The 25,892-nt window shown below is 36.9% G+C and overlaps 1 protein-coding gene and 1 long non-coding RNA gene across 22 annotated transcripts; one reads left to right on the top strand and one right to left on the bottom strand.

Moving 5' to 3' along the window:
• Window positions 1–1,837: 1,837 nt before the first annotated feature.
• LOC6585882 lies at window positions 1,838–22,414 on the bottom strand. Of its 9 annotated transcripts, XM_032733109.2 has the most exons (7): window positions 22,349–22,414; window positions 21,815–21,862; window positions 20,957–21,181; window positions 19,035–19,492; window positions 5,322–5,470; window positions 5,170–5,250; window positions 1,838–4,829 (listed from the first exon to the last, which is right to left on the bottom strand). In XM_032733109.2, exons 4-7 carry the CDS (start codon window positions 19,312–19,314, stop codon window positions 4,704–4,706), a joined length of 636 nt encoding a protein of 211 aa, XP_032589000.1. In that variant the 5' UTR covers window positions 19,315–19,492; window positions 20,957–21,181; window positions 21,815–21,862; window positions 22,349–22,414; the 3' UTR covers window positions 1,838–4,703. The 9 variants fall into 9 exon arrangements, with proteins under 9 accessions (XP_032589000.1, XP_032588998.1, XP_032589004.1 ...); XM_032733107.2 differs by having other exon boundaries at window positions 20,957–21,862; XM_032733113.2 differs by lacking the exon at window positions 20,957–21,181.
• LOC26528545 lies at window positions 6,131–10,280 on the top strand. 13 transcript variants are annotated; one of them, XR_006358031.1, is made up of 6 exons: window positions 6,131–6,149; window positions 7,493–7,887; window positions 7,984–8,809; window positions 8,878–8,995; window positions 9,059–9,600; window positions 9,889–10,280. It is a non-coding gene; the product is annotated as an uncharacterized LOC26528545 (long non-coding RNA). The 13 variants fall into 13 exon arrangements; XR_006358029.1 differs by lacking the exon at window positions 6,131–6,149 and adding an exon at window positions 6,161–6,228; XR_006358037.1 differs by lacking the exon at window positions 6,131–6,149 and adding an exon at window positions 6,178–6,206 and having other exon boundaries at window positions 7,752–7,887.
• Window positions 22,415–25,892: the final 3,478 nt, after the last annotated feature.

The following is a 25,892-nucleotide window of genomic DNA, read 5'->3' as shown; positions in this document are numbered from 1 at the left end:
CGCCTAGTTTTAAGTGTCAAATCTCTTATATATATATATATATATGACATATGTATATGTATATATACTAGATATACTTTTTTTTTTTCGAAATTGATTTTTTTTTATCGCTATGGCTGAACAAATTACAAAAAAAAAGAAAAATGAAAAAAAAAAACAAAAACAAAAAACAAAAACTCTTCACTGTATAGTGTTTAATAAATGTGAATATGGAAATTATTTATGGCATTTGGTTTTCATTTATTTCATGGGCGGGACATGGCAGATATCTGATGTAGAAAGAGAGAAAAATAGGCAGAAGGAGCGAGATTACTGTATGGCTTCTGGAATATTTAGAGCTGTGCTATGAGGAAAGAGGAAAAAGAAAGAGAAAGAGCGAGAGAACAAAGAAAAATACATAGAGAGAGATGGATATAGAGAGAATGATGTTGTCAAAGCTGAAGAAAAGCGGGAAGTATCACTGCATTATCTCTCTTCCTCTCCTTATCTATATCTTACTTTCTCGCTCCTACTCTCTCTCTCTCTCTGTCTACATGCCATTCTAATCGCTAGAGAAACTTCTCATTGAAGTTCATCTCCAGTAAATTGATCTGAAAGTGCTAAAAAAGCTAAATAAAAGACAATTTTCATGTTTTTTTTTTCTTTTTTTATTTAAGCTATTGTGAAAATATTGTTTTTGTTTTTTTAATTTTTATTTTTGTTAAAATTCTCTGGTACTTGAAATATTTTTTAAATATTTTTAGAAGTATTTTTTTTATATATTATTTTAATTTTTTTTAGAATTTATAGAATTATGCATCCCCTGGATAAATGAGTTTTAGAGTTCTATGAAATTCAATGAGCTGAGATTTATTTTGAACTCAATTGAATTTACTTGCTTTAGAATCGATTATTATATATGTATGTATATAGGGTTTCTTCTTCTTAATTAACTTAGTTCAAGAACTTTAAAGAGTTTATCAAGTGCGGCTGTTTGAAACGAAAATTCGAATATATTTATATATATGTTAGAGTAGTTAATACCTTAAGTGGGGAGCTAATGGAGCTATAGCGTTACAGTTAACTCTGTATCCACTGCTTAAGTATTATTGTTATTATTATTATTTATATTTATAAAAAAAAAACTCTTTTTTTTCGAGGTTTCTAGTGGCAAAGCTTTTTTTTAGACGGGTTTCTGAATTAGTTTTTTTTCATTTTTTTTTTTAAATTTAGTTTTAGGAAATCTATCTAGGAAATGAAAAATTAAAAAAATACTCGTTTCATTTTAAAAATGAGCTTGAGTTTCACTAGGGTAAAGATTTCATATATATATAGAATATATATATAATTTGTTTTCTTTCTTACTATATAAATTTTTATATATATATATATTTTTTTTTATATATATTTATTTTTTTTTTATAAATTTCTGTTAAATTTTTTAAAGCCCAAATTTTGCATTTTTGTTTGTTATTTCTTATATGTATAAATTGTTATTAGTTATGCAAGTTGTCAGTATTTTCGGTATTTTATGCATTTTTTGTTGGTATTTTTCTTAAGCGCATTATTGCATTATTGCTGTTGCAAAGTTGTTATTAAGTTATGAATGATTTCTCTTAAAATTTGTCAGATTTTTTTAGCTTAAGTTTAGGCATAATTTTTTTTCGATTTTCGATTTTATATAATTTATGCATAAATGTATTATACATATATATATATACTATATATACATATATGTGTACTTATGCATGTATATATATATAGATACATAATATATATGCATATATATCTATACGTATATACTATATACTACATATATACGTTCGCATATTGGTCAGATATTGTGGCATTCGAATTGTACATTCAGTTTAGATCATTGTTTATTGTTTCTGCTTTCGATTTTGTTTTTTTGTTGATTTCTTTCTCGTAAGCCTGCAGTAGAGATATTTTCGATATACATCTGTGGGTCTTAAGTAGACTTTAATTATCATTCACTCGGAATACTTTAGCATGTTTTTGTAATACTCCTTCACGCAGTGTGAAATGAGAGTATATTGGTTTTATGCTATATCCATCTGGCTGTCGGTCTGTCCATTTATCCATATTTTAGCAATGCGGGAATTGGGATTGTGAAATTTGATCTCACTTTTTAATTTTCCTTCTGAGTTTTCTCTTCTCTTCATCTCTTCTGTCATTCCTCTCTTATCTTCTTTTCTTGTCTTCGTTCTCCTCTCGTCTGGTCAGTTTTTTGTTTTCTATTCTCCCTTCTTTCTTCATCTATTTTCGCTTATTTTAAATGCTCGTCTCTCTCTCATTCTCTTTATCTCCCTGATCCTTCTTCACTTGTTGTCTCTTTTCTCTCTTCTCGTCTTCTCTTCTCCTTTTCTGATCTTCATTTCTTCAGTTTATTCTTCTCATTTCTCTCTTCTGCCGTCCTTTTACTTTAATTTTTTCTTTATCCCTTCTCTTCTTTTCTTCTAACTTTCCTCTTCTCTACTCTATTCTCCACTCTTCCCTACTTTTCTCTCCTTGCCTACCCAATAGACTAGAGATTAGAATCTAATATTTTAATGCATATGTCCAGACCAGATGCTAGAAGATCACTTGAATTAAAAATTTTGTAGAATAGAATTACAATAATTTTCTTTAGATTGAAAAACCCCTTACTGAGTTTTATATTATAATCGAATCGGAGCTTATAGACTTCTGTTGCTGGCTTACTTTGATATACGAAATGTCCGTAAATGCATTTTATTTTAGGTTTCCTATTCATATAGAAGGCTTTCCCTTACAGCTGAACCTTCCACATATAACTCTAGCTAGTAAATATTGAAATTTCTATAGATTTGCTTTGATTTGTTTGATTTATATACCATATATATATATCCGCGATATACATATATAATTGTTTATTATTTACAGTTGTGTGAAGCAGAACCAAAATCAAAATGTCACAGCCGTACTGCTTAGTATATCATCTATATATATATATACATATATATATATATATATATGATAAATATATCTTCTATTTTTTATTGATTTCTGTTAAGTGTTTTATAAGACTGTCTCTGGTCCTGGTCTAGAAATTAATTGAACTTCTATTATTTCAAAAGGGATTTTTTTTTTACAGAGCGTTTTAAAAGTACTTAAAATCTATACAAAAATGAAACGGAAATTCAAGTGGTTTTTAGGTTTTTTTTTTTTTGCTTTTTATCTCTCAAATACTTTTGATTAATTTTTATGGTTTATTACTGTAAATGAAAGTACAGTTTTGGGTTAACTTTGGGTTTTTATTGTAGTTTATATATATACTTCTATGTGTACTACATAAGAGTTTTCTTTTGGATGCTTGTTAGGCCAGTGATATGGCTGTTGATTTAGAATCAAAAAAATTTAGCGAGTGTGCATGGGAGAAGAATTTACGTGTTTGGATCTTGAGTGTGTGGGCTAGGAGTGTGTATTTTGAGTTTGTGGATCTTGAGCTTGTGGATCTTCAAGTTGAGGACATTATATTTGTGAATCTTAATCAAATGGATTTTGAGTTTGCGGATCTTGAGTTTGTGGATCTTGATTTTGTGGATTTTGAGTTTGTGGATCTTGAGTTTGTGGATTTTGAGTATGTAGATCGCATATATGCCTTTATGAATAAAATGTGGATCACATTCGAGTCGAATGTACGTTGTGAGTGGTTCATATGGAAACTATTCGTGGATCATATATTTATGTATTGTATATGTAATGTCAACGGATCGTATGTGAATTGGGTATGGATCATGACTAGGTTATTTGTGGATATTGTATTGCTTGGGCATGTATGTTGAATGAGTGTGCGTGTATGTTCATGTAGGTGTGCTGGTGTGGATCATGTTTAGCCTACAATAAAATTAGCACCAATGCAAAATATTTAAGAATTTTAGGTATATATATATACTATATATATATACTAGACGTGTGTGGGTGTGAGTGTGTATGCGTATCTCATGATATGTGTAAATTACTAACGTTCTTAAATTGCATTTGAAAGTATCTTAAAGTCTATGCTTGAAAAAAAATGACTAGATAGTGTTGAAAGTTTCACTAGGTGTTTGAACTGGGGCGCGTTTTATAATGAGTATTACGAGGAGTCATTGCGATCATTTATTTATTTAGTGTTTTTTTTTATCATTTAATATTAAAAAGGGGCACATTTATATATATATTTATGTATATATATATCTTCATTTAAGATCTAAATATCATCTTTGATTCATTTAGTTAAACACTAATCAACAAGTTTTTGATCCGATTTCTGGTGTATAGAGCGCCAGGCAGCGTATTTACAAGTCATATACTGTGTATATACTATATATATCCTATATATATATATATATATCTGTGTTATATGCTGTTATTATTTGTATTATTGTACCTACATAAGACTAGGGGCATACATATAAGTTGAGAACCTACGGGTTTGTTCTGTATTACTCCAGATTATATTCTTCATATATATATATATATATATCTATATATCTCGATATATATATATATATATATATACATATATCTTCATTTATTACATTGTAATAATTAATTGATTTTTGGGTTTCTTGTTTATTTAGCTTTTAGGATTTGGTTAGGATCGTTTTATAGTTAACAAAATTGTACCTGCCGGCTATATATCTTAAGATCTTTTCGACTGGCTGACTTATAGCTATATACTCAGACGATTTCTGCTCAAGTTATAAGCTGAGAAAGCTGTTGCCCAGATAGCCGAGCATTATGGTCGACACGGCCAACGGGGCGACCTGTAGCTGACATGCGGTACTATTACCGGCCAGAATTTCGGCACGCTTACGCATACGTTCCTGCAATCGGAAAAAAATAAGAATCAATAAGTATATAATATCTGTGGTATAGGCCTATCTAAAGTGTCATGTGTATCTATATATAAGATCTGAAGATCAAATATTCAATAATAGGAGCATCTTCCGTTCCATAGCATGGATATCTATAGTATATCTAGATAGTTGATCCATTATATTCATAGTGAGACTGAAGATATTAGTATCTTTCGTATCTTCGGGTATATTTCTTAGATCATACAATATATCATATATCTTAGGACGATATATCTATACATCTCTAATAGAGCTTTGCTTTTTTTCTTCATAATTCAAAGAATGTCTTGCCGTCTGCCTGACTTACCTGATAAAGCTTGTCCTCGCCCGGCGGATCCAGACATTCGAATTCGCAACAGCGTTCGCCCACTCTGAAGTTTTTACAGAACTGTCGCAGGGAAAAGTGAATGGAAATAGTGTTAGAGCTGGATATTATGGAATTGATGATCGAACGCTTACGTAGGGCGGATCACAGTAGATGGCCTTGCACCACAGCGGCTCGGAATGATAGCAAACGCATAGGCTGCAAACGCCTGGCCCGGGCACGTACAGCATGCCGTGGTTCACCTTGTTGCCCTGAAAGTCCACGCAGTCCTCCTCCAGCGCAACTGCAGAGTAGAGAACAAGGAAAAATAAATAAGAATAAAGAAGAGCTCAATAAATTATAGATGTATTCAATTAGAGAATTGAACATGAGAATTGATTGATGCAGACTCTTGATGGATGGCAGTGGGGGAAGTGGAAAATTAACTTCTAGGTGGATGTCTGGGTTGGGAAAAGAGGGAGAGAGTGTGAGAGAGAGAAAGAGGCAGACAGAATGAGAGAGAGAGAGAGAGAGAGAGAGATCGAAGAAAGCGAAATCACAAGCTTACTGTGTGAACTACAATATATTGTGTTATCAAACATTTCTATTAATAGATATCCCCTTTATAGATGTAACTTACATCTGTTGTCCACAACGTTTAATTTTACTAAAGAGCACAAGAGATTTGCTTATAAACCTCTATATTATTATTTGCAAAATATTCGCTGTCGGTCAAAGTGGTATATTTGAAGTCTGGCAAAATGGAAGTCTGGCAGCACCTATTACGTGTCAAAGCAGGCTTTCACTTAAGATAGAAAGTCTGGCAACTCTATTTCACAGGCATCAACAATTTCATTGCTCCAAGTTGGCCTCGACGCAAAATTCGGCCGAAAAGTTAAGGCACCCACAGCCAGCCTCAGAAGCATTCAGTTTGTGCCTGCTCTCCGGGTAGAGCACATCAAAAAAATAATCGGGAAAAAATTGTAAAATAAATTTTTCCAAATTTTAAAGGCATCGGCAAATTTTTTTTTCTGATCAAAGTAGCCTTTGGCGCAAAATTCGGTAAAATGTTAAGGCACCCACAGCCAGCCTCAGAAGCATTCAGTTTGTGCCTGCTCTCCGGGTAGAGCACATCAAAAAAATAATCGGGAAAAAATTATAAAATAAATTTTTCCAAATTTTAAAGGCATCGGCAAATTTTTTTTTCTGATCAAAGTAGCCTTTGGCGCAAAATTCGGTAAAATGTTAAGGCACCCCCAGCCAGCCTCAGAAGCATTCAGTTTGTGCCTGCTCTCCGGGTAGAGCACATCAAAAATATAATCGGGAAAAAATTATAAAATAAATTTTTCCAAATTTTAAAGGCATCGGCAATTTTTTTTCTGATCAAAGTAGGTTTCGGCGCAAAATTCGGTCAAAAAGTTTAGGTACGCCAGTCAGCATTTGAAGCATTCAGTTTGTCCCTGCTCTCCGAGTAGAGCACATCAAAAAAAAAATTCGGAAAAAAAATTATAAAATAAAATTTTCAAAATTTTAAAGGCATCGGCCATTTTTTTTTCTGATCAAAGTAGCGTTTGGCGCAAAATTCGGGAAAAAATTATAAAATAAATTTTTCCAAATTTTAAAGGCATCGGCAATTTTTTTTTCTGATCAAAGTAGCCTTTGGCGCAAAATTCGGTAAAATGTTAAGGCACCCCCAGCCAGCCTCAGAAGCATTCAGTTTGTGCCTGCTCTCCGGGTAGAGCACATCAAAAAAATAATCGGGAAAAATTATAAAATAAATTTTTCCAAATTTTAAAGGCATCTGCAAATTTTTTTTCTGATCAAAGTAGCCTTTGGCGCAAAATTCGGTAAAATGTTAAGGCACCCCCAGCCAGCCTCAGAAGCATTCAGTTTGTGCCTGCTCTCCGGGTAGAGCACATCAAAAAAATAATCGGGAAAAAATTATAAAATAAATTTTTCCAAATTTTAAAGGCATCGGCAATTTTTTTTCTGATCAAAGTAGGTTTCGGCGCAAAATTCGGTCAAAAAGTTGAGGTACGCCAGTCAGCCTTTGAAGCATTCAGTTTGTCCCTGCTCTCCGAGTAGAGCACATCAAAAAAAAAATTCGGAAAAAAAATATAAAATAAAATTTTCAAAATTTGAAAGGCATCGGCAATTTTTTTTTCTGATCAAAGTAGGTTTCGGCGCAAAATTCGGTAAAAAGTTAAGGCACCCCAGCCGGCTTCAAAAGCATTCAGTTTGTGCCTGCCCTCCGAGTAGAGCACATAAAAAAAATTTTATTAAATTTTTTTTCGAATTTTAAAGGCATCGACATTTTTTTTTTCAGATCAAAGTAGGTTTCGGCGCAAAATTCGGTCAAAAAGTTAAGGCACCCCCAGTCAGCTTCAAAAGCATTCAGTTTGTGCCTGCTCTCCAAATAGAGCACATAAAAAAAAAAAAAAAATAATAATAATCGGGAAAAAATTATAAAATAAGTTTTTCAAAATTTAAAAGGCATCGACAATTTTTTTTTTTTTTTGAAAATTTTACCGTGTTTAAAAGTTTATTTTTTTTGTGTTTTTGTTTCTTGATGTTGAATTACAAAGAAAAAGTTAAAAAGGAAAAAAAAAATGTAAAAACAGAAAGAATAGCGTAGAGCTTTACTGTATATAATTTTCGGCTATAGTTGTGCAAAATTTAAAGTGAAATTAGTTGTTAAGTAAAAGTATCAAAGTAAATCAGGTAAGTGAGCGGGTCTCGACCAAATGCTGGAACAAAATTTGATTTAATTTTTTTTTTAAATTTTTTTTTAAATTTTTTTTTTAATTTTCTTCCCAGAAAGTGAAAGTTGTATAAAGTAAAGTAAAGTAAAGTCGTTCAGATTGCTTCGGAATATTATTGGTCGCGTATTTGAAAATTAAAACACCAGAAAACAGAACTAAAAGTAAAAAGAACGTGGAATCGAAAATACAAAAAAAAAAGGTGAATGTCAATCAATGTGAAGGATGAAAAAAAAGTAAAAATAAAAACGATTGAAAAGTGCAAAAAAGTGAACCGGAATTTGGGTAAAAAGCCTGGACTATACAAAAATCTAAAATCAAATATAAATAAAAAGAAAAAAAATTAAGAAATGAATGATATATATATCAATTGAAAGTCAAAGAAAAATTTAAGTGACTAAATACAAATAAGTGCAAATTCGAAGTGGAATTATTTGGACATGAATGCAAAATTTCAAGTTAAAGATTTAATAATTTAATTATCAAAAAAAAAAAAAAAAAAAAAAAAAAACGTAATGAAAGTAGTGAATTTATAACATCAGATCTTTGGATTTTGCGAATTTGTCGGTAAATTAGTAAAGATAAAAGAAATCAATATAAAAAATGGAAAAATACTAAGCGAAATAAAAATAGCTCTACGCCTGAGTCAACTCCATGCTCAACTATTCTAGAATATTATCACGGATTTACTAAACGTTTAGAAAGAAGCAGTTGTCAAATTTAATGTTGTAATTGAAAATCGTCTACAATCAATAATTTTTCGAATCAGAAGTCAAAATTTTCTGTGATTGAATAAAAACCACAGATCTATCTCTACATTGAGAGAGTAGTGTGCTTGACTCTCAAAATGCTGCAGTTGTTGCAATCTGAGCTCGACCGACCTGGTAAGCGACGTCGTCTATATACAGATATAACATGCATATATACTATATAACAATGATATCTTCTACAGTTACGATATGCTAAGCTGGAGCTGTGATGTGCTGCAGCCTGTCGTGCATCCAATCGGAGAGATTTGGCTTCAATTTGAGGGTCCCTCAACTTACTTTATCAGCGATTAGCTATACCAGGTATGTACCTTGATTTCTATGATTCGTATGATTATATATTAATTTGAAATTGCTCTCTTTCAGCATCTCGGGTATTGCTGTAGCCCAGTATCTTGCACGGTGTGCAAGAGCCTCGGAAGTTACGGCTTGTCAATCTCATTGCTCAATTGTTATCTTCCGCTGACCGAAGTTGCGGATAACTCAGACTATCTAAGCCTTATATACATATCTGGTTACGATCTCCAACACTGTGCTGCACACCTTGGCGAAGCGCATGGCCAGTCGTTACATTTATATCCTTGTCATATGCATGTGCGGCAGATGTAGCGTTTTGAGAGTTAACCATCCCATTCTCTCAATGTAGAGATGGTTCTGTGGAATATATTCTGAGACATCCTGCTGCAGCCTGTTGGGCATACTGATCGCTAGATTTAGCTTTAATTTGATGGCTCAACAGCATTATTTCATTTTGTTAGCGAGTGGCTATAGAAGATATATATGTATACATATATATTTGGATTTGCTCGCCTTCAGCATTTCGGACGATGCTGTAGTCCAGTATCTTGCACGGTGTGCAAGAGCCTCGGAAGCTACGGCTTGTCAACCTCATCAATGGAGAACTTGAGGTAAGTTTTATGATTCTTGATTGGGGAGTAGTTTGGGAAAGGCTCTAAGCCAAGGATGCTGTTAAGAAAGAAGCTGTGAAGGGCAGAGTGTGTATCTAAGTAGTGAGAAATAGCTGTTAAGACTTATACAACGCAGAGAATGGAAATGGAATCGAATTGAGTTTGATTAGATAGTAATTTTTTTTTGATTTGAATAGTCAGGTCACATCAATTTTTCCTGACTAGGTTTTAGATTATAATTATTTAAACTCATTTATCTCATTTATCCAATCTCACTATTTCTTTTAGGACATGCTGCTGCTATAGCCACTCGCTGACCGGAGTTACAAGCGCTGATGAGTCTGAAATTTGGAAGCATTATATAGCGAACCCGAATTCCATTTTGTATGCCGGGCTGGAGTAGAACACTCAGCGTTCAAATATGTGGATAATGTAGAACTTTTGTGGCTTAAACACTAAACGATTGTCTCTAATGTTATTCATTGGAACAAAACAACGCAGCAGAACACTTATTGACACTGGATTCTCCTTGAGGTTGTGCCTACTATATAATACTCGAAATTTTAATGTATGCCTACAATTTGGATCTTTACTGCTCAGTGGCTTGGGCATCTGAATTCCGGTAGCGATTAATTTGTAAATGCAATAGTACTTCTAATAAACTTTATTGTAAGACTGAAGCAATTGGAATTTATAATTTATAGTCAGCAATTCAGAATACGATGGCTTTTGCCATTCTTTGATTCCATGTGAATGCCATACAAATTGAATCTCGTAATAAGTGTATGTAAGAGCTGAGCGCTGTGCCTTACGAGCCCATCGATGGGATAAGAATTGAGGTAGGTCAATAAGAGTTTAAAGGAATCAATACTATTCGATAGATTTATATCTGTTGACAGTTGTCGATGCCTAGCCTTATCGATGGCTACGAGGCTGTCGATAGTTGGCAGTGCGAGAATCGTCAATAGCTAACGCAGAAGAAGCAGAAAACGAGCGTACTTAAGTAGAAAGCGAAGAAGACTAAATAAAGCCTCCTAAAAAATAATCAAGGCGTACATAGTCAATACTAGATACATGAATTTATGCACTAGTCTGGTTATTAAAACACAGAGGAACTAATATCAGTTTCTACTCCAGTTTATTCGACTTGCTCTAGACTCACTTATACTATTCGGCATCTACTCCGTGTAGACTCTCTGCGGTCTAGACTCTTCTCGGTGTAGATTCTACACGGTGTAGACTCTACTCAGTCTAGCCTCTACTCAGCCTAGCCTCTACTAGGTCTAGCCTCTACTAGGTCTAGCCTCTACTCGGTCTAGACTCTACTCAGCCTAGCCTCTACTAGGTCTAGCCTCTACTAGGTCTAGCCTCTACTCGGTCTAGACTCTACTCGGTCTAGGCCCTACTCGGCTTAGCCTCTCGGTCTAGCCTCTACCTGGTCTAGACTACTCGGTCTAGACTCTACTCAGTCTAGACTCTACTCGGTATAGACTCTACTTGTTCTAGACTCTACTCGGTCTAGACTCTACTCAGCCTAGACTCTACTCGGTCTAGACTCTACTCGGCTTGGACTCTCTACTCGGTCTATCCTCTACTTGGTCTAGCCTCTACTTGGTCTAGACTACTCGGTCTAGACTCTACTCAGTCTAGACTCTACTCAGCCTAGACTCTACTCGGTCTAGACTCTACTCGGTCTAGACTCTACTCGGTCTAGACTCTACTCGGCCTACTCGGTCTAGCCTCTACTTGGTCTAGCCTCTACTTGGTCTAGACTACTCGGTCTAGACTCTACTCGGTCTAGACTACTCGGTCTAGACTCTACTCAGTATAGACTCTACTCAGTATAGACTCTACTCGGTCTAGACTCTACTCGGTCTAGACTCTACTCAGTATAGACTCTACTCGGTCTAGACTCTTCTCGGTCTAGACTCTTTGAGCAATCTCTTTATAGATTCATTCGCTCTAGTGTCTCTACCCGTTCCAGACTTTACCATTTCTAGGCTTAGCTCGCTTTGGTTCTTCACTCTCTACTTGCTGTACTCCACCGCCTCTAGACTCCAGACTTTCCCTCGAAGCTACAGCTTAGATTTTGACTCTGAATTCATGTTTTGGATTGGTTCGAATGGACTTCGTTCAGGTGCGTTTGGGATCAAGTTTGGTTCGAGTTGCAGAGCGGCAGCAAACATGTTGCAAGCCTGTCGCAGGTTCGTTGCAATGAGCTTTTTGTGCGGACTCTGAAGGCTTTTAGCATAGAACTTGCGCATGTTTGAGTTGAGCTTGTGTTCGTTCGTGTTGCCTGGGCCTCATGACGTAGGCGCAGTGTATGGGCCTCGACCTTACACACTTTTCCCTTCGCCACTTGCACCCCTCACAATGGTCGAGCCCAGCTGAATAGTCCATGCGTCGCCAGTCTTGCCACTTTCACCGTTAGTTGCATAGCTGAGTGCAGTTTTAGTTACAGTTACAGTTACAGTTGCAGTGACTGCGGCTTCGGCTGCGGCTGCCCACTTGAAGCCTGGTTCGAAGTTGTAAGCAACTTCCGGACGACTGAACGGACGCCGGACCCCGACGTCGATGCTGACGCCGATGCTGATGTCGATGCCGTTGCCGTTGCCGATGTCGATGTCGGTGCCGACGCCGGCGGCGGCAAAAGCACCGCAAACTTTTTTTATTTTATTTTTCGCTTTGCCATTCAAGCCTTATGCATGGTTGTTTTTGTTACTTTTTCTTTCAATTCCTTCTTTTTTCTTTCTGTTTTATGCGCTTTTGCTTCTCCTTCTGCTGGGCGAACAATTGGCACAGGGCAAACGCAGCGCGGCGTGAGCGGCCCGATTCAGGCGACATCTGGTCGGCTGCTGCTGCTGCTGCTGCTGCAATTTGCTGCAGTTGTTTGTGCGTTTGCTTCTTACATGTTTCTTTGCATTTTGTTGTTGTTTGCTCGATGTTTTCTATGCTGCGCGCTGTTGGCGTCTTCTGCTCTAAACCCCTTACGAGATCGTTGAATAATTAAAAGCAAGCGCCCGACTTTTGCGCCAGCTGTCGACCAAACAATTTAGCTGCTCTGGGTCAAAGTTGGGCCAACGTGCCGTATACGTCACGCGCCTTTACATTCAATTCGCCTTCTCTCTCTCTCTGTCTCTCTGTCTCTCGCTCTGTCTCTTTCGCTCGTGCTTACACTGTCTGTTCAGTTTGCTCATGGCTGTTTTGTTCGTTTTCTCTTCCTCGCCCACTGCCACTCCCCCTCCCCCTCCCTCACCATCATGGTGACATTTCACAATTATGCTTATTACTTTTTAATGTCCGTTGACTTGCGTGCCTTTCACAGTACTCGGACTTGCAATCTCAGCGCGCTGGGCATTAGCCGAGGGTGCGAGCTGAGGTGGCTAATGGAATGGGCGATGAGAGGGGGGAGGGGTGCGATGTAGCATTTGGGCAGGTGACGGTTGGCCGTTTATGTGCAACCATGCGGCTCACTTATAAATAGCTTTTGTTATGACATTTAGCTGGTGACCTCCTCGAAGCTGAAACACCGCCTGCAGCCGCAGTCCCTTGTTCTATTTTCATAGAAAATCAATTTTAGCTGTTCATCGAATTTGTTATGGATAAACAATATGGAGTTCCCTTTTTCAATTTTTACAAGAGTTTTCAAATAGAATTTGATATACATATATATATATATTTATATGTGCATGTATATGTATGTATATATACTATAGAGGAATGTCGCTCCACTCGCAGGCATCGATGAAGGCAACAAAATAATCGATTTGATTGCATTCTGCATGATTATTGAATGCAAATCAAATTGATATTGAAAATTGCTTCTGCTTGCATTGCTTTGTATGGAACAATTCAATTTGTTAGGGTTAATTGCTGCAATTAAATAATTGCTTTACTTTGCATTTGCTGTCATTCAATTAAAATTCTTGGATATTAATTCCATTTGTAATTTCTATATACATATAGTATATTATAATTATATATAATTAAATTACATTTTCACACTCTCTGAGCCTGCATTTCCAGTTCAATTTCAGTTTCTAAATTTAGTTTTGCTTCCATTTGTCGCTGTTTTTCTTTTCTACCGCAAACACTTTCAATATCAATCCAATTTCAATTGCAATATGCATTTTCTTTTGCTTTTCTTTGCTTCTCTTTTGCCTTGCCCTTCAATTTTCATAGATTTGTACATACATATTTCTTGCCCAAGCTTATTTCAATATCTACCCTAACTATTATATACCCTTGAAAATCTTTTTCAACTTCAATTTCAATTTCAATTAAATCTTTTCATGCTTAAACTTTAAGCTCAACTTGTTTGCTTTTTCAATAGGTAATTTAAATTATTTTACGCTTTTTGTTTATATCTACCCTAACTATTATATACCCTTGTAAATCTCTTTCAACTTCAATTTCAATTTCAATTAAATCTTTTCATGCTTAAACTTTAAGCTCAATTTGTTTGCTTTTTCAATAGGTAATTTAAATTATTTTACGCTTTTTGTTTATATCTACCCTAACTATTATATACCCTTGAAAATCTCTTTCAACTTCAATTTCAATTTCAATTTCAATTAAATCTTTTCATGCTTAAACTTTAAGCTCAATTTGTTTGCTTTTCAATAGGTAATTTAAATTATTTTACGCTTTTTGTTTCAATCTAAAATATGTCGCTTTCAATTTCAATTTCCACTGCAATTTTCGAACTCTCATTTAAGCAATGGCCCATCAAAATAGTTGCCAGCAAACTTTTATATTTCGCAACAGTTCATAAATGTTTAGAATTCTGGTAAGCTCACACACACATACACACACCAACACACGCACACGCAATGGCAGTGGCAAGTGCAAAATGTTGGGCAAATCTGTATGGGTGGCGGGGGCGTGTCAGCCAGTGTCAGGGCGACGACGTTGAGTGAGTGCAGCCATCAACTTTGCAACTTGTGCCTTACACCGAGTGCCGCAAAGTGTGCGTGTGTATGTGTGTGTGTGTGAGTGAATGTGGGTATGGCTGTGTGTGTGTGTGTGTGCTGGTAATCATCGGCCGTCTCTAATGAGATTTTGTGTGTGTGTGTGAGAAAATAGCTGTTGGCCAGAGCACGTAAGGAAACCTTCTGGTTGTTGTTATTGTTGTTGCTGTTGCTGGCATATGAATTGTTAACGGAAGCAAAGATTATAAAACCATTTGGAATGTTATGTGCAATGCAATTAGTGAAACGCTCAACGTGCGCCCAACCTGTCGCCTTTCGCTTGTCGCCTGTCGCCGCATGCAATGCAAATTTTCCACTCTTTACCTTTGCCCTTACGTCTTCCTCGCTGTCAACGTGTCGCTGGCGAGCGTTGATGCATGCGACCCGCCGAGCTGTCGTCAGGTAAATGGAAAAAACTACACACTCACACACACACACATACAAAAGAAACCCAACTCACAAGCAAAAACAAAAAACCCTAAATATGCCAAAGCGGAAATGCAAGCGGGATGCAAAGCGGGTAGCTCAACATTTGTGAAAAATGGATGCGTCTCGTTATGCTTCACTTTGGCGAGAGCAATTTGCTGAGCTGTTTACTGTTTGCATTCGACTATTGGCTGGAAGTCTCTTGCTACTTATATTTATAGAGCTATAGGTTATATTTATTAACTGAAGAAGCTAGCTATAGCGAGTAGAGCTATAGTTACTCGCTATAGATAGTCGCTACACCGTCTCGCTATAGTTACTCGCAACAGCTACTCGCTACAGCTACTCGCCATAGCTACTCGCCATAGCTACTCGCTACAGCTACTCGCTACAGCTACTCGCTGTAGCCACTAGCTACAGCTACTCGATACAGCTACTCGCTGTAGCCACTCGCTACAGCTACTCGCTATAGCTACTTATACCTAAATGCTTTCATTCCATATTCACTCGCATTTTAGCTCTAACCTAGTTATTTTTAGCAAAACTAGTTCATGGGTTTCCATTGCCTTCCTAGCCTGACGTCAGCATGTCCGATGATTGCCTATTTATTAGTCGAATGGCAAACAATGCACTCGCTAACACAAAGCGCTTCAATTATGCATGCGTTTATGCACGTGCGTTTAAGGGTTTCGATTGTCCGTCTATCAACGCACTTCTCAGTTGTCAAGTGCCATTAAAAATGCAAAAGACAGAGACAGTGAGAGAGAGAGAGAGAGAGAGAGACAGAGAGAGTGTGTGTGTGTGTGTTGGCCCTTTGACTGCTTGACTATGTAATTAGTATTTGATGCCGGTCGGAGCTATCGATCCGATTGTTGAGCCTCCGCTCGTCGCATTATCGTCGTCCGTCCTGGCCTGTCCGACATGTCTGGCAATTGAATTGCTAAGTGTACAGTTGAAGCATAGCTTGAGCGTCGCTTTTAATATGTAATTGAACATTGGCTAAAGTCCAACTAATTAGCTGGCCATCTAGGGGCTAGGGAGCTTATCAATCGCACTGCCTTGACATCCACAGCCCCATAATGCTGCCCGTCCCATAACTCAATTGCGCAGAGCCGAGCAATAAAACTTGCCATTGTGCTCGGCTGACTGACTGACGGGCTAAGCGTGGTGAGAGATCCGAGAGGAGCTCCGCCAATTGCCAAAGCCGGAAGCACTAAAACCGAACTTGAGCTGCCTCGTGGGAGCGACGACAACTCGTTATGCCACACACCACACCAGCCAAAATAGTTTGGCCACTAACTTTGGCCATGTGCGTCCACAGCAACAACAAGAGCGAGGCAAAAGTTCGCTCGTGCTTTTCCCCTTTTTGGCACGCTTTGGTCTGCGCATACCCTACACAGACTACATACATCAGAAGCTGTCAGATTTTTATGAATATATGACTTGGTGGTGAATTATGGCTTATTTATAGTGGAAGTTAAAGGGAGATTTTTAAGCTGCTTTAAGCTTAAATAAAATGAACAAGTTAAAGCTTAACAGCATGTGTAACTCTAAATATTAAGATCTTCGTTTCGATTTTAGACTTAACAAACTTTCATATTCAAGATATTTTAATGTCATACCCGCTTAAGTGCCAGCATGCGCTTTTTCAAAGTTATCAAGAAGCATAAAAAGCGAGAAGATTTCAGTGTCAGCCAATAAGCCAGCTGATGAAACTTTGACCTCGATTAGGTTTTATATATTTTCAATAAGAAAGTTGCTTAAAGCTTTTGCTCGAGATACTTGTATATTGAATCCTGCTTTAGAGTATTAAAGCTTCTGCTGTAAAGGAGCTTGCACTAATACTGTCATGGCCTTTACTTAATAGACCTTACATTCTATATAATTTCAAATTTTCTAGTCGAAGTCCCTAATAGACAATGCTTAAATCAAGTCAACTTAAAATTCTATATGTACTTTTATACATTAATTAAATAAGTTGCAATATTTGCTTTACTCATAGCTCTTCAAAAAAGCGCATTTAAGCTTTTACGTAGTAGACATTTGCAGTTATAGCTAAAAGTTTACAAGTTTCTATTCTGATGCAAATTATACAATAAGTTTCTTGCTTGATGAACTTTCAAAAGCTTTAATGTTGAATATAAATTTAGGTTTTGTTTCACTCTGAAGTAAAACCAAATTTGTAATCATCGCCAATATACCCATCAAATTGTTGGCTCTCACTGAAATATACTTTAGTTTTTCGCTTTCTTTTATACAAAAGTTGTCAAACTAACTAACTGAAAGGCAAAAGTGTATAATTCTGTGTGAGCTCAATTGTGAAGTGCATTTTTGTATTGTTTATTTGGATGTGTGGTGCAATACAATGTTGAATTGTCGCTGTTGGGCAAGTGTTCAAAATTGAAGTGCGGCACGCCCACCGCCCAACTTATCGCCAGCTGGTGGCGTCAGGTGCTTGGCAACCGAATGGCCACGAAAAAGCCAACGAAAGCCAAAGTCGACTTTGCATGTGCAATGTCAAGGCTATCCGCAATTGTTTTTCCTGCCATCGGCGACCCCCCTCGCTGACAGCACCCGCCCCTGGCACTGGCACTGGCACTGGGCACCTGCCCCTTCTACGGCCAGCGCCGCTGCTCGTGCCCCAAATACATTTTCCGTATCCACTTTCCGCTTGCCATTCGCATGCCTCTCTCATATTTCTCGCCCAATTGTTTTCGTCATTATTTATGATTATTATTTCTTCGTCTTGGCATGGGCGTATCAAGGTCGTGTCCTCACAATCGAGGCGATAACGGCGATGCCAAGACCCTTGGCCATCCGAAAATACTTGGCTCTATTGTATTTATCGGCTTTGCTAAGTAGCAATTGTTTCTACTCGAAAGCCGCACTGTTGTTGCCCCTGGCAATTGGCAATGATGGTATAGATTTCGATAAGTCGATAACTGTGCTAGTTCAGCGTCCGGTTTGCTAATCGACAGCAGTGTAATAGATATGTAGAAGTAGAGGCAGAATATAAGACAACTTGTATTACCTTAACGTTGGTACGTTTTATTAATAAGATAAGATGATAATATTCAACTGATATCGTTATATTGATAGCTATAGATATAGGCATATACACAAATTCCTGGCATTATTGACTGATTATTATATGCCATGATACTCTATCTATTAGAGTAGAGTAAAGTTAGCTACAATTTAATCGATTTCAATAAGTCGATATGGATACTTGAGAGAAATGAAAATACAGTAAAGTCCCGATAATTCGAAAGGTCAAGGGATTTTATTTACGTAGAAATTCATATTATTGAGAACGAAATGATTTCAAGCGGATCGATTTTTTTTCGATTTATCGCGATTTTCGATTTTGCGGGGTACGAATTATCGAGACTCTACTGTACTTAAGTATTTTATATAGTTGTGGATAAATTGAAAATAATAATCTTATAGAAAATTCGCTGGAATTCATAGGTAGCTTGATTAGACATATAAGATGTCACACGAATGCAAAAATATCGATAAATCGATCACTTTTATTGAGCTCGCTTCGTTATGCTAAAGCTAGACTGAAAGGCGAGTAAGCAGGCGTATAGATATGACTATATCAACTATAGAAATAGTAAACCTGCTTCGATAAGTCTTCATCTTAACTCAACGATAACGATATGTATGCATAAGGATTTCAAGATGTAGCACTTCAATTCAATCACTCCAGTGTGACCAAATCAGAACGATAAACAAGATAACAGTCGATGCACAACTCGAGCCAATTGCAACGGCAAGCATAATATAACGTAAGCACGTAAGTACGTAAGCACATAAGCCCTTAAACACGTAATCGAAGCGGATCTGTCAACTGCTGATTTGCTACTTTGGGCAACTTGGCTGAGGTAGGGCATGGGAGATGAGGGATGAGGGCGGGGCGGGCGATGGGCTGGAGTGTTGCCGGGATAACGGGGTAACGGGGTAAGGCGTGTCAGCTGCAGTTGCAATGTCATGCTAATCAAGTGTCAAGCATTTTGGCGTGCTGGTAATTACCTGTGTAGCAGCACAAGCAGCTCAGCATACAGATTACGAACAGCAGCCAGGATATGCCGCTTGCCGGCAGCGCAGTCGAGTGCCTAATGCGCATTTCTGTTGCTGTTGCTCCTGTTGTTGTTGCTGTTGTGCAGCGTCGTCGCCAGCTCGTGCTGCTCTCATTGATTGTAGTTGTTGCTCCTGCTGCTGCTGCTGCTGTTGGCGTGCGCCACGTCGCTGCCGCTGCTTCTGCTGCTGCAGCTGCTGCTGCTGCTGGCCGCCCAGTGGAGCGCTTTGTCATTGTCAGGCGTTGATTTTGAACTTGGCTCAGCCACTGCCACTGCCACTGCTACTGTCGCTTCCACTTCCACTTCCTCTTCCTCTTCCACTTTCACTGGCGCTGCACAGCTCCTACGTGGGCTGGCCCTTCAGCTGTTGTGGTTGTTGTTGTTGTTGCTGTTGCTGCTTTGCGAGTAGAGCTGTAGAAAGTTAAACATAGTTAAGTTGATTGGCATAGAGACAGGCTGTGCTCAGCTGTCGTTTGGCCTTCATGCTGTTTACACTGCACGAAATCAGGACAGGCCTGAGCACAAACATAAAAACATACAAAAAAAAATAAATTACGAAAATCCATTCCAAATACAGCTCAACTTTTGTCTAATTTCTTCGTTCTCTTTTTTTTTTTTTTTTTTTGCTCTCGGAACTTGCTACAGCTTTTCGCTGCGTGTATTAAGCGGCTCACAGTGACTGCACTAAGTATCTCAAAGATGCTTAAATGGAGTGCACGCCAATGAAATATGTTCGCTTCGCTTGACTGCCAGCATTGCGTATACGTAATATGTCAGCTATATTTCAAGCCTTAAAGGCTTTACGAGTTTTTCTCTTTTGATTCTAGATACAAATTGAGTGCAGTAAAAATACGACAGAAATACTGTTGGATGGGCATAAAAATATATTGCCAAAGTGTAAATGTATCTATATAGACAGTCATCTATAAAGTAAGTATATAAACTCTACTCTTAGATCTTCTTTTGCTTCAGCTAAACTAAAGTCCTCATGAGGCCATGATTATGTGAGTAGAATAAATAATAATGAATGCATATTTGATTACAGCACATGTAAGACTGCTCAAGTAGGGAGTGCCTGAATCGTACATACCCTGAAGCTTGGCCGGAGCTGCTATATCATTCATGCTATGCTTCTCTCTTATGCATAAAGTACGAAACGACATACTCCTACTGCTTATGGTATACTAGAGACATTTCAATTCCCTTGTTTTTGTACAGCCGGGGTTAGATTAACTTAGCTCATCATGCTTATTAAGTTTGTCTCCACTTTATGGGGTCTGCCACGCCTCCTACTACATAAGCCACGGTTGGAATACATTATATGGAGAGCTCTACCTATATGGATGCTACCTAAACATGTACCGAGTGATTTTTTCTTCATTAAATATCATTACTAGATCCAAAATTGTTAAAGATTCTCAAGTGGGTTCAAGAGCATTCACTCTCTCTAACTTGATTCGCTATATATTGCTCCCTTACTTACTGGGTCTACTATTCTGAAAGAATTTCTATAGCCTCACCGTTATGGGTAATATTCGCCAACTAATTACTTCTTCTACCTTCTATCTATTTATTATTTCTTATTTACATTATATAGTAAAGTATATGTAACAAATAGACTATAATTTGGTCTACAATTCGTAGAGATTTTCATAAGGGTTTTAAGTGTTTCTTTACATCTTGGAATTACAATCTCGAGTAAGTTGGTTCTATAAACTCTCTTGTTATATGTAGAAAGGAACGGATGTTTTCTCTATAAACTCTCTCAATATCTTTATAGCTTTTTGCCTACCGAAATAATAATTTATGCAAAATCTGTGGATCGATTATATTGATATTATCCTATCACTCGCTGCAGCAGGACTCGCTACTTACTTACTCAACTCAATATTTGGGCCAGCTTTATGTAGCTTCTCATATATTTTGTAAGTTATTTATATTGATTTTTAATTGTTGTAATTTTTGGTTTGAGATTTGTAATTGCTTTTGCCGTATTTTGTGATTTTTTTAATTTTATTTTTTTTAATAATATTTTTCACTTGCTGTTTGTTTGGCACTTAAGAAAAGTTATTGCTAGTGCTCTGATGCTTTTGCTTTCGCCTAGATGCACGTGTGTGTGTTAGAATGTGTGTGTGCATATTATAGCGCTTGGCAATGCGGCCCAAAGGCGAATCAGCTGTTCCGTATGATGCTGCCAGCGCCTCTGGCAGCGGCCTCGCATGTTTACAACATTTTTGCAGCAAGAGAGAGTGAGAGAGAGAGAGAGAGAGAGATAGAGGGAGGCGCAGAACAGAAGTGGAACGAAATGCGGATGCGGGCGAGGCGGCTTTGGGGCCAGGCCAAGCATTTCGGCATTTCGTTTGCAGTTGAGGCAGCTGCCAAGAAATTGTTTGCGCTATCTTCCTTTTGGCCTCTTGTGGTTACTTTCACACACACACACACATAGAGAGAGAGAGAGAGAGAGTGAGAGAAAGTGAGTGAGCGAGAGTGAGAGAGAGCGCTGTTCGGTGTCTTTAATTTCAATCTTATAAATTATTCGCATAGCTCGACTGCGACGAGTTTCACAGCGCGCTTTATGGATTTTCTTTGACACACACACACACACACACACACACACACACACACACATTCGGCACGCGCATTGATTTTCTCTTATTTGCCTTTTTTATGTTTGTTTGTTGTCGTTTCTCGTTTGGCCTGTTTCAGGACATTTCAAGGCCTCTTCCAACTTACATCTCACGTAGAATGTTTCACTTTGACACCGAATTTCGCACGCGAACACTAAAAATACTTAAAGCAATGATGGCAACAACAAAAACAGTAGAAAAAAATCACACACACACAGGCACACGCACACACATGAAACCAAAACAAAAAGCACAAAACACACACACACAAAAAATTCGCGTCCACCTTCCACAGGGCACGTTGCCGACAAAATGGCGAGTGGAACGGAATGAAGCGAATGGAGCGAGAATGTAAAGCGCGGCGAACGCAGCAGCAGCAGCAGCAGCAGCACCAACAGCAGCAGCAGTAACTAGCGTAAAATGGCAACAACAACAACAACAACAACAATGGTAAATGGCAAATGCAACAACAAATAAAGTGCCCTCTCACACACAGGAGCAGCGACCATTTGTTGTTGCTCTTCCTTTCGCTTTTATTGTTGGCTAGCGCTGTCGCTGCCTGCGTCACTGCCGCAGCCGCTGCCGCTGTCGCTGCCTCTGCTATTAACTGCGATATATTAACTTAGCGTCCACAACGAACCGAGAGCTGGTGTGTCCGAGCTGAATGCCGAATCGAGCGTCGCCAGCGACTGCTGCGCCGCGCTTGCAAATGTCAACTGAGTTGCGGATGTTCGAGGCGGCTGCGCTGCGAACGTGTGCGAGCATGTGCGAGCCTGTATGAAGGCGCTCAGTCGAACGCAACAGCGGCATGTGCTGCAACATGCTGCAATGGCGCGTGCTTCAATTGCATGCAATCGATTGTTTAAAAAATATATACAAAAATATTAAATAGACTAAGTTTAATGATAATAAAACATATTAAATTAATAATCATCTAGACACATATTTTAAATTTTTTTAAATATTCTAGTATTTTTTTTACGCTCACAACTTCTTCTTAACTCTAGCATACAACACAGCTGCCACACGCAACATGTTGCGCGCGGGAGAAAGCTGCGAAAGTGTTGCAGCAGCAATGCAACTGAAGAAAAATGGCTAAAAGCTCACGCATACAAAGCTCTTCGAGCGAGCTTTTAGCATATTTCGCGACATCCAGCACATGCAGAGAGCTTTAAAACGGCTTTTAGCTTAAGCAAGAGGCAAATGAAACGAGCAAAAGCTTTTTCTTTGTAATTAGTTTGGAAATTATTTTATTTCAATATATTTCATATTAATCAGTAGTTCATATTTTTCTGCTCTTCATGTTTTAAACTTTTACACAAAAATACATGTGTGAGTGTGTGTGTATGAGTGTGTGTTTGTATGTGTTGTCAGTGTATGTGAGCGAGTGGCATGAGTACTCGTTTGCTATGTGAGCAATACCCATAGGTAGGTACTCATAGTCGTATTCATATTCATATTCGTATTCGTGTTCGGATTCGTATTCGTACTCGTTTACTCGTGCTCGCTGTTGTCCAAAACATTTTCAATATTGGACTTAACTTAAATGTTAAATACGATATTCTTTTTTGTTTTTATTTATTTATTTATTTTTATTTTCAATTTCAAGATTTTCCATTTAAATGCAGTTCAGAAAAAGTTTTTCATTTTTATTTTTTTTTTGTATTTTGTATTATTTTTTAGTATGCTTGTTGTTTGGGTTTTGGAATTTCGGTATTTTGTTTGAGTTTTCTTCTTTAGTAGTATTATTATATTCTGTGTGGGTTTTTCTTTGAATAAATATATATATATTTATTTGTTTGGTATATACCAGTTGTGTTGATAGTGTTCATATACAGATATATCATTTATATGATATTATGATAGTACTTAAATGTTTATTGTTGCTGCTTTGTCGTTAATGCATTTGAGTTAAATATTTCATTGTACACATAGATTTCTCATATTTCTCAGATACACATAAATATATGTATATAGTACATACATATATATATGTTAAATATTGTAATTTATGGATTCATTTTGAATGATTCTTTGGGTTCGTTAACAAGTTGTACTTGTATTTCTTTGTGTGTGTATTTTTTCTTCTTGTTGGTATTTTTCTTTGAATGTTTTGTGGGTGCTGTACTCATACCGCTTGTAAATAGTTTCCAACTGCTTTAGTATTTTGTCATCAGTATTTCAATTTTCACTGCTTTTTAAATGGGGGACAAAAAAACTTGGCATACACACTTGTATGTATGTATGCATGCATATGTATATATATAGATATTTGGTATTTGTATGGTATTTTTTTGTTTTTGCTTTAGTATTTTACACTTAAGTTTTGCTGCTCCTGCTAATATATGTATGTATGTATATATGTATGTATTTGCCACTTATATAACACGTTGTGCATAGAAATTTGCAGTATTTGTTTTTTATTTATATAATATAGTATTTTCTTTTTTATTTCATATATGTCTATATGTATGTATGTGTGTGTTTTTCTGTTTCGTGAATAGTTTTTGAATGTGTTTCAGTTAGTTTCTCGCGCCAGTTACTGCTGCTTTCTTTTGTCTTCTGCTTTTGCTTTTGTATAGGTATACCATATAATTGATTCCATATCATTTTCATAATTTTCTTCTTTTTTCATTTAGTATTTATTTATGTATATATATATTCATTTATTTTGCTCAACAACTTCTTAAGTTTTCTTTAGGGCTCTCCACGTAACTTCGGCTTCTGCTTATAAATAATAACTATGATCTGATCTCTTTTAGTATACATATATATAACATATAACTGTATATAGACTTCTTTCATTGACATACATTTATATATAAATATATATCGAAAAGAACATATATATCTATGTATATATATGTTTTTTTTTTTTTTTTTTTTTTTGAATAGGTTTTCTAGGACTCTTTTCTTTTTGTTTTTGGTTAAAACTTCTTACCTGTTTGTGTCTGTGTGTGGGCCTTGAAGGAGAGTGAGTGAGATGGACTGAATAATAGATAGAGAGAGTGAGAGGGAGCATCTAGGCTTCGGCCTGCCGAAGTATGCTATACTAATAGTATTCGTAATACTCGTACTCTATTTAAAATTGCATTAAAGTTTTGGTTCATCGTTATCCCCGATTTTTTATTCTTGTATAATAAAATGTAGTCTTTGTTTTTGTTTTTGTTTTGTTTTAATTAAAGGCTTTTGGTTTGAAAGTTCAGGAGGGTCGCTAGTATTTAGTATATACATATACCATATATATATATATTTATATAGTATAGTATGTATGTATGTATATAGTACTTAGTATATAGTCTCTATGCACTTAAATATACTTCTCTAAGAGTGCACTATTTTGTATCTGTGTGTGTGTGTGAGAGAGAGGGAGAGGAAGCCAGAAGTGAAATTATAAAGTATCGGGCATTGTGGCGCCCCATCGAAAATGCCGTATCCGTTTGTGTCACTGGCAACAGTTGATGTCTCTCGATATCTCGATAACAATGAATGAATCATGGTTAAAGCGCTCTGATGCACTACTGTGGTCCGTTATCGGTGGTTGTTGTCGTTATCTTGGGATTAATATCAACTTGAATTCTACACTGTCAGATATATGTGTATATCTAGTATATACTCTCTTTAAAAGGGGCTTTCTCTGCAGATGTGTGTGTGTGTGTGTGTGTGCGTTAGTGTGTGTTGAGTGGCATGGAAACCGTTTTGGAAGTTAGTAACGCTCTCGCTTTCAATTGTAAGATACGTAAAAAAGTATAAAGTAGTTGCCTCGGCCGTCAACACTAGTAAACTGTAAATGCGATATATCCTATACGATATTCAATATATGCCATATACGATATTCGAAATATGGTCATACAGTAGGATATAGTCCCAACATATCATCTATCATATGTTGTTTATATATGTATGTACCGTAGACTGTGTATATGTCATGAACTAGCTACATTATATACGTTATACGATATACCGTATGTCATACTCCATATATCATATGCGTTATACGATACACAATTTTCTATATACCATATTCGCTGAACGACATACGATATAAGATACTTGACACATCATATACAATTTACGATATTCAACACCCGGTATATTGATCATACGATATTCGATATACGATACACTGCATGTGATATAAAATATGCAATGCACAGTACATCATATAGGCAATAGCCATACGA

This window comes from Drosophila mojavensis, unplaced genomic scaffold, assembly GCF_018153725.1.
Source record: "Drosophila mojavensis isolate 15081-1352.22 unplaced genomic scaffold, ASM1815372v1 contig_136, whole genome shotgun sequence".
In the NCBI taxonomy this organism is placed as follows: domain Eukaryota; kingdom Metazoa; phylum Arthropoda; class Insecta; order Diptera; family Drosophilidae; genus Drosophila; species Drosophila mojavensis.
The sequence above is the reverse complement of the archived record's forward strand: the minus strand, read 5'-3'. Positions and strand labels throughout refer to the sequence as shown.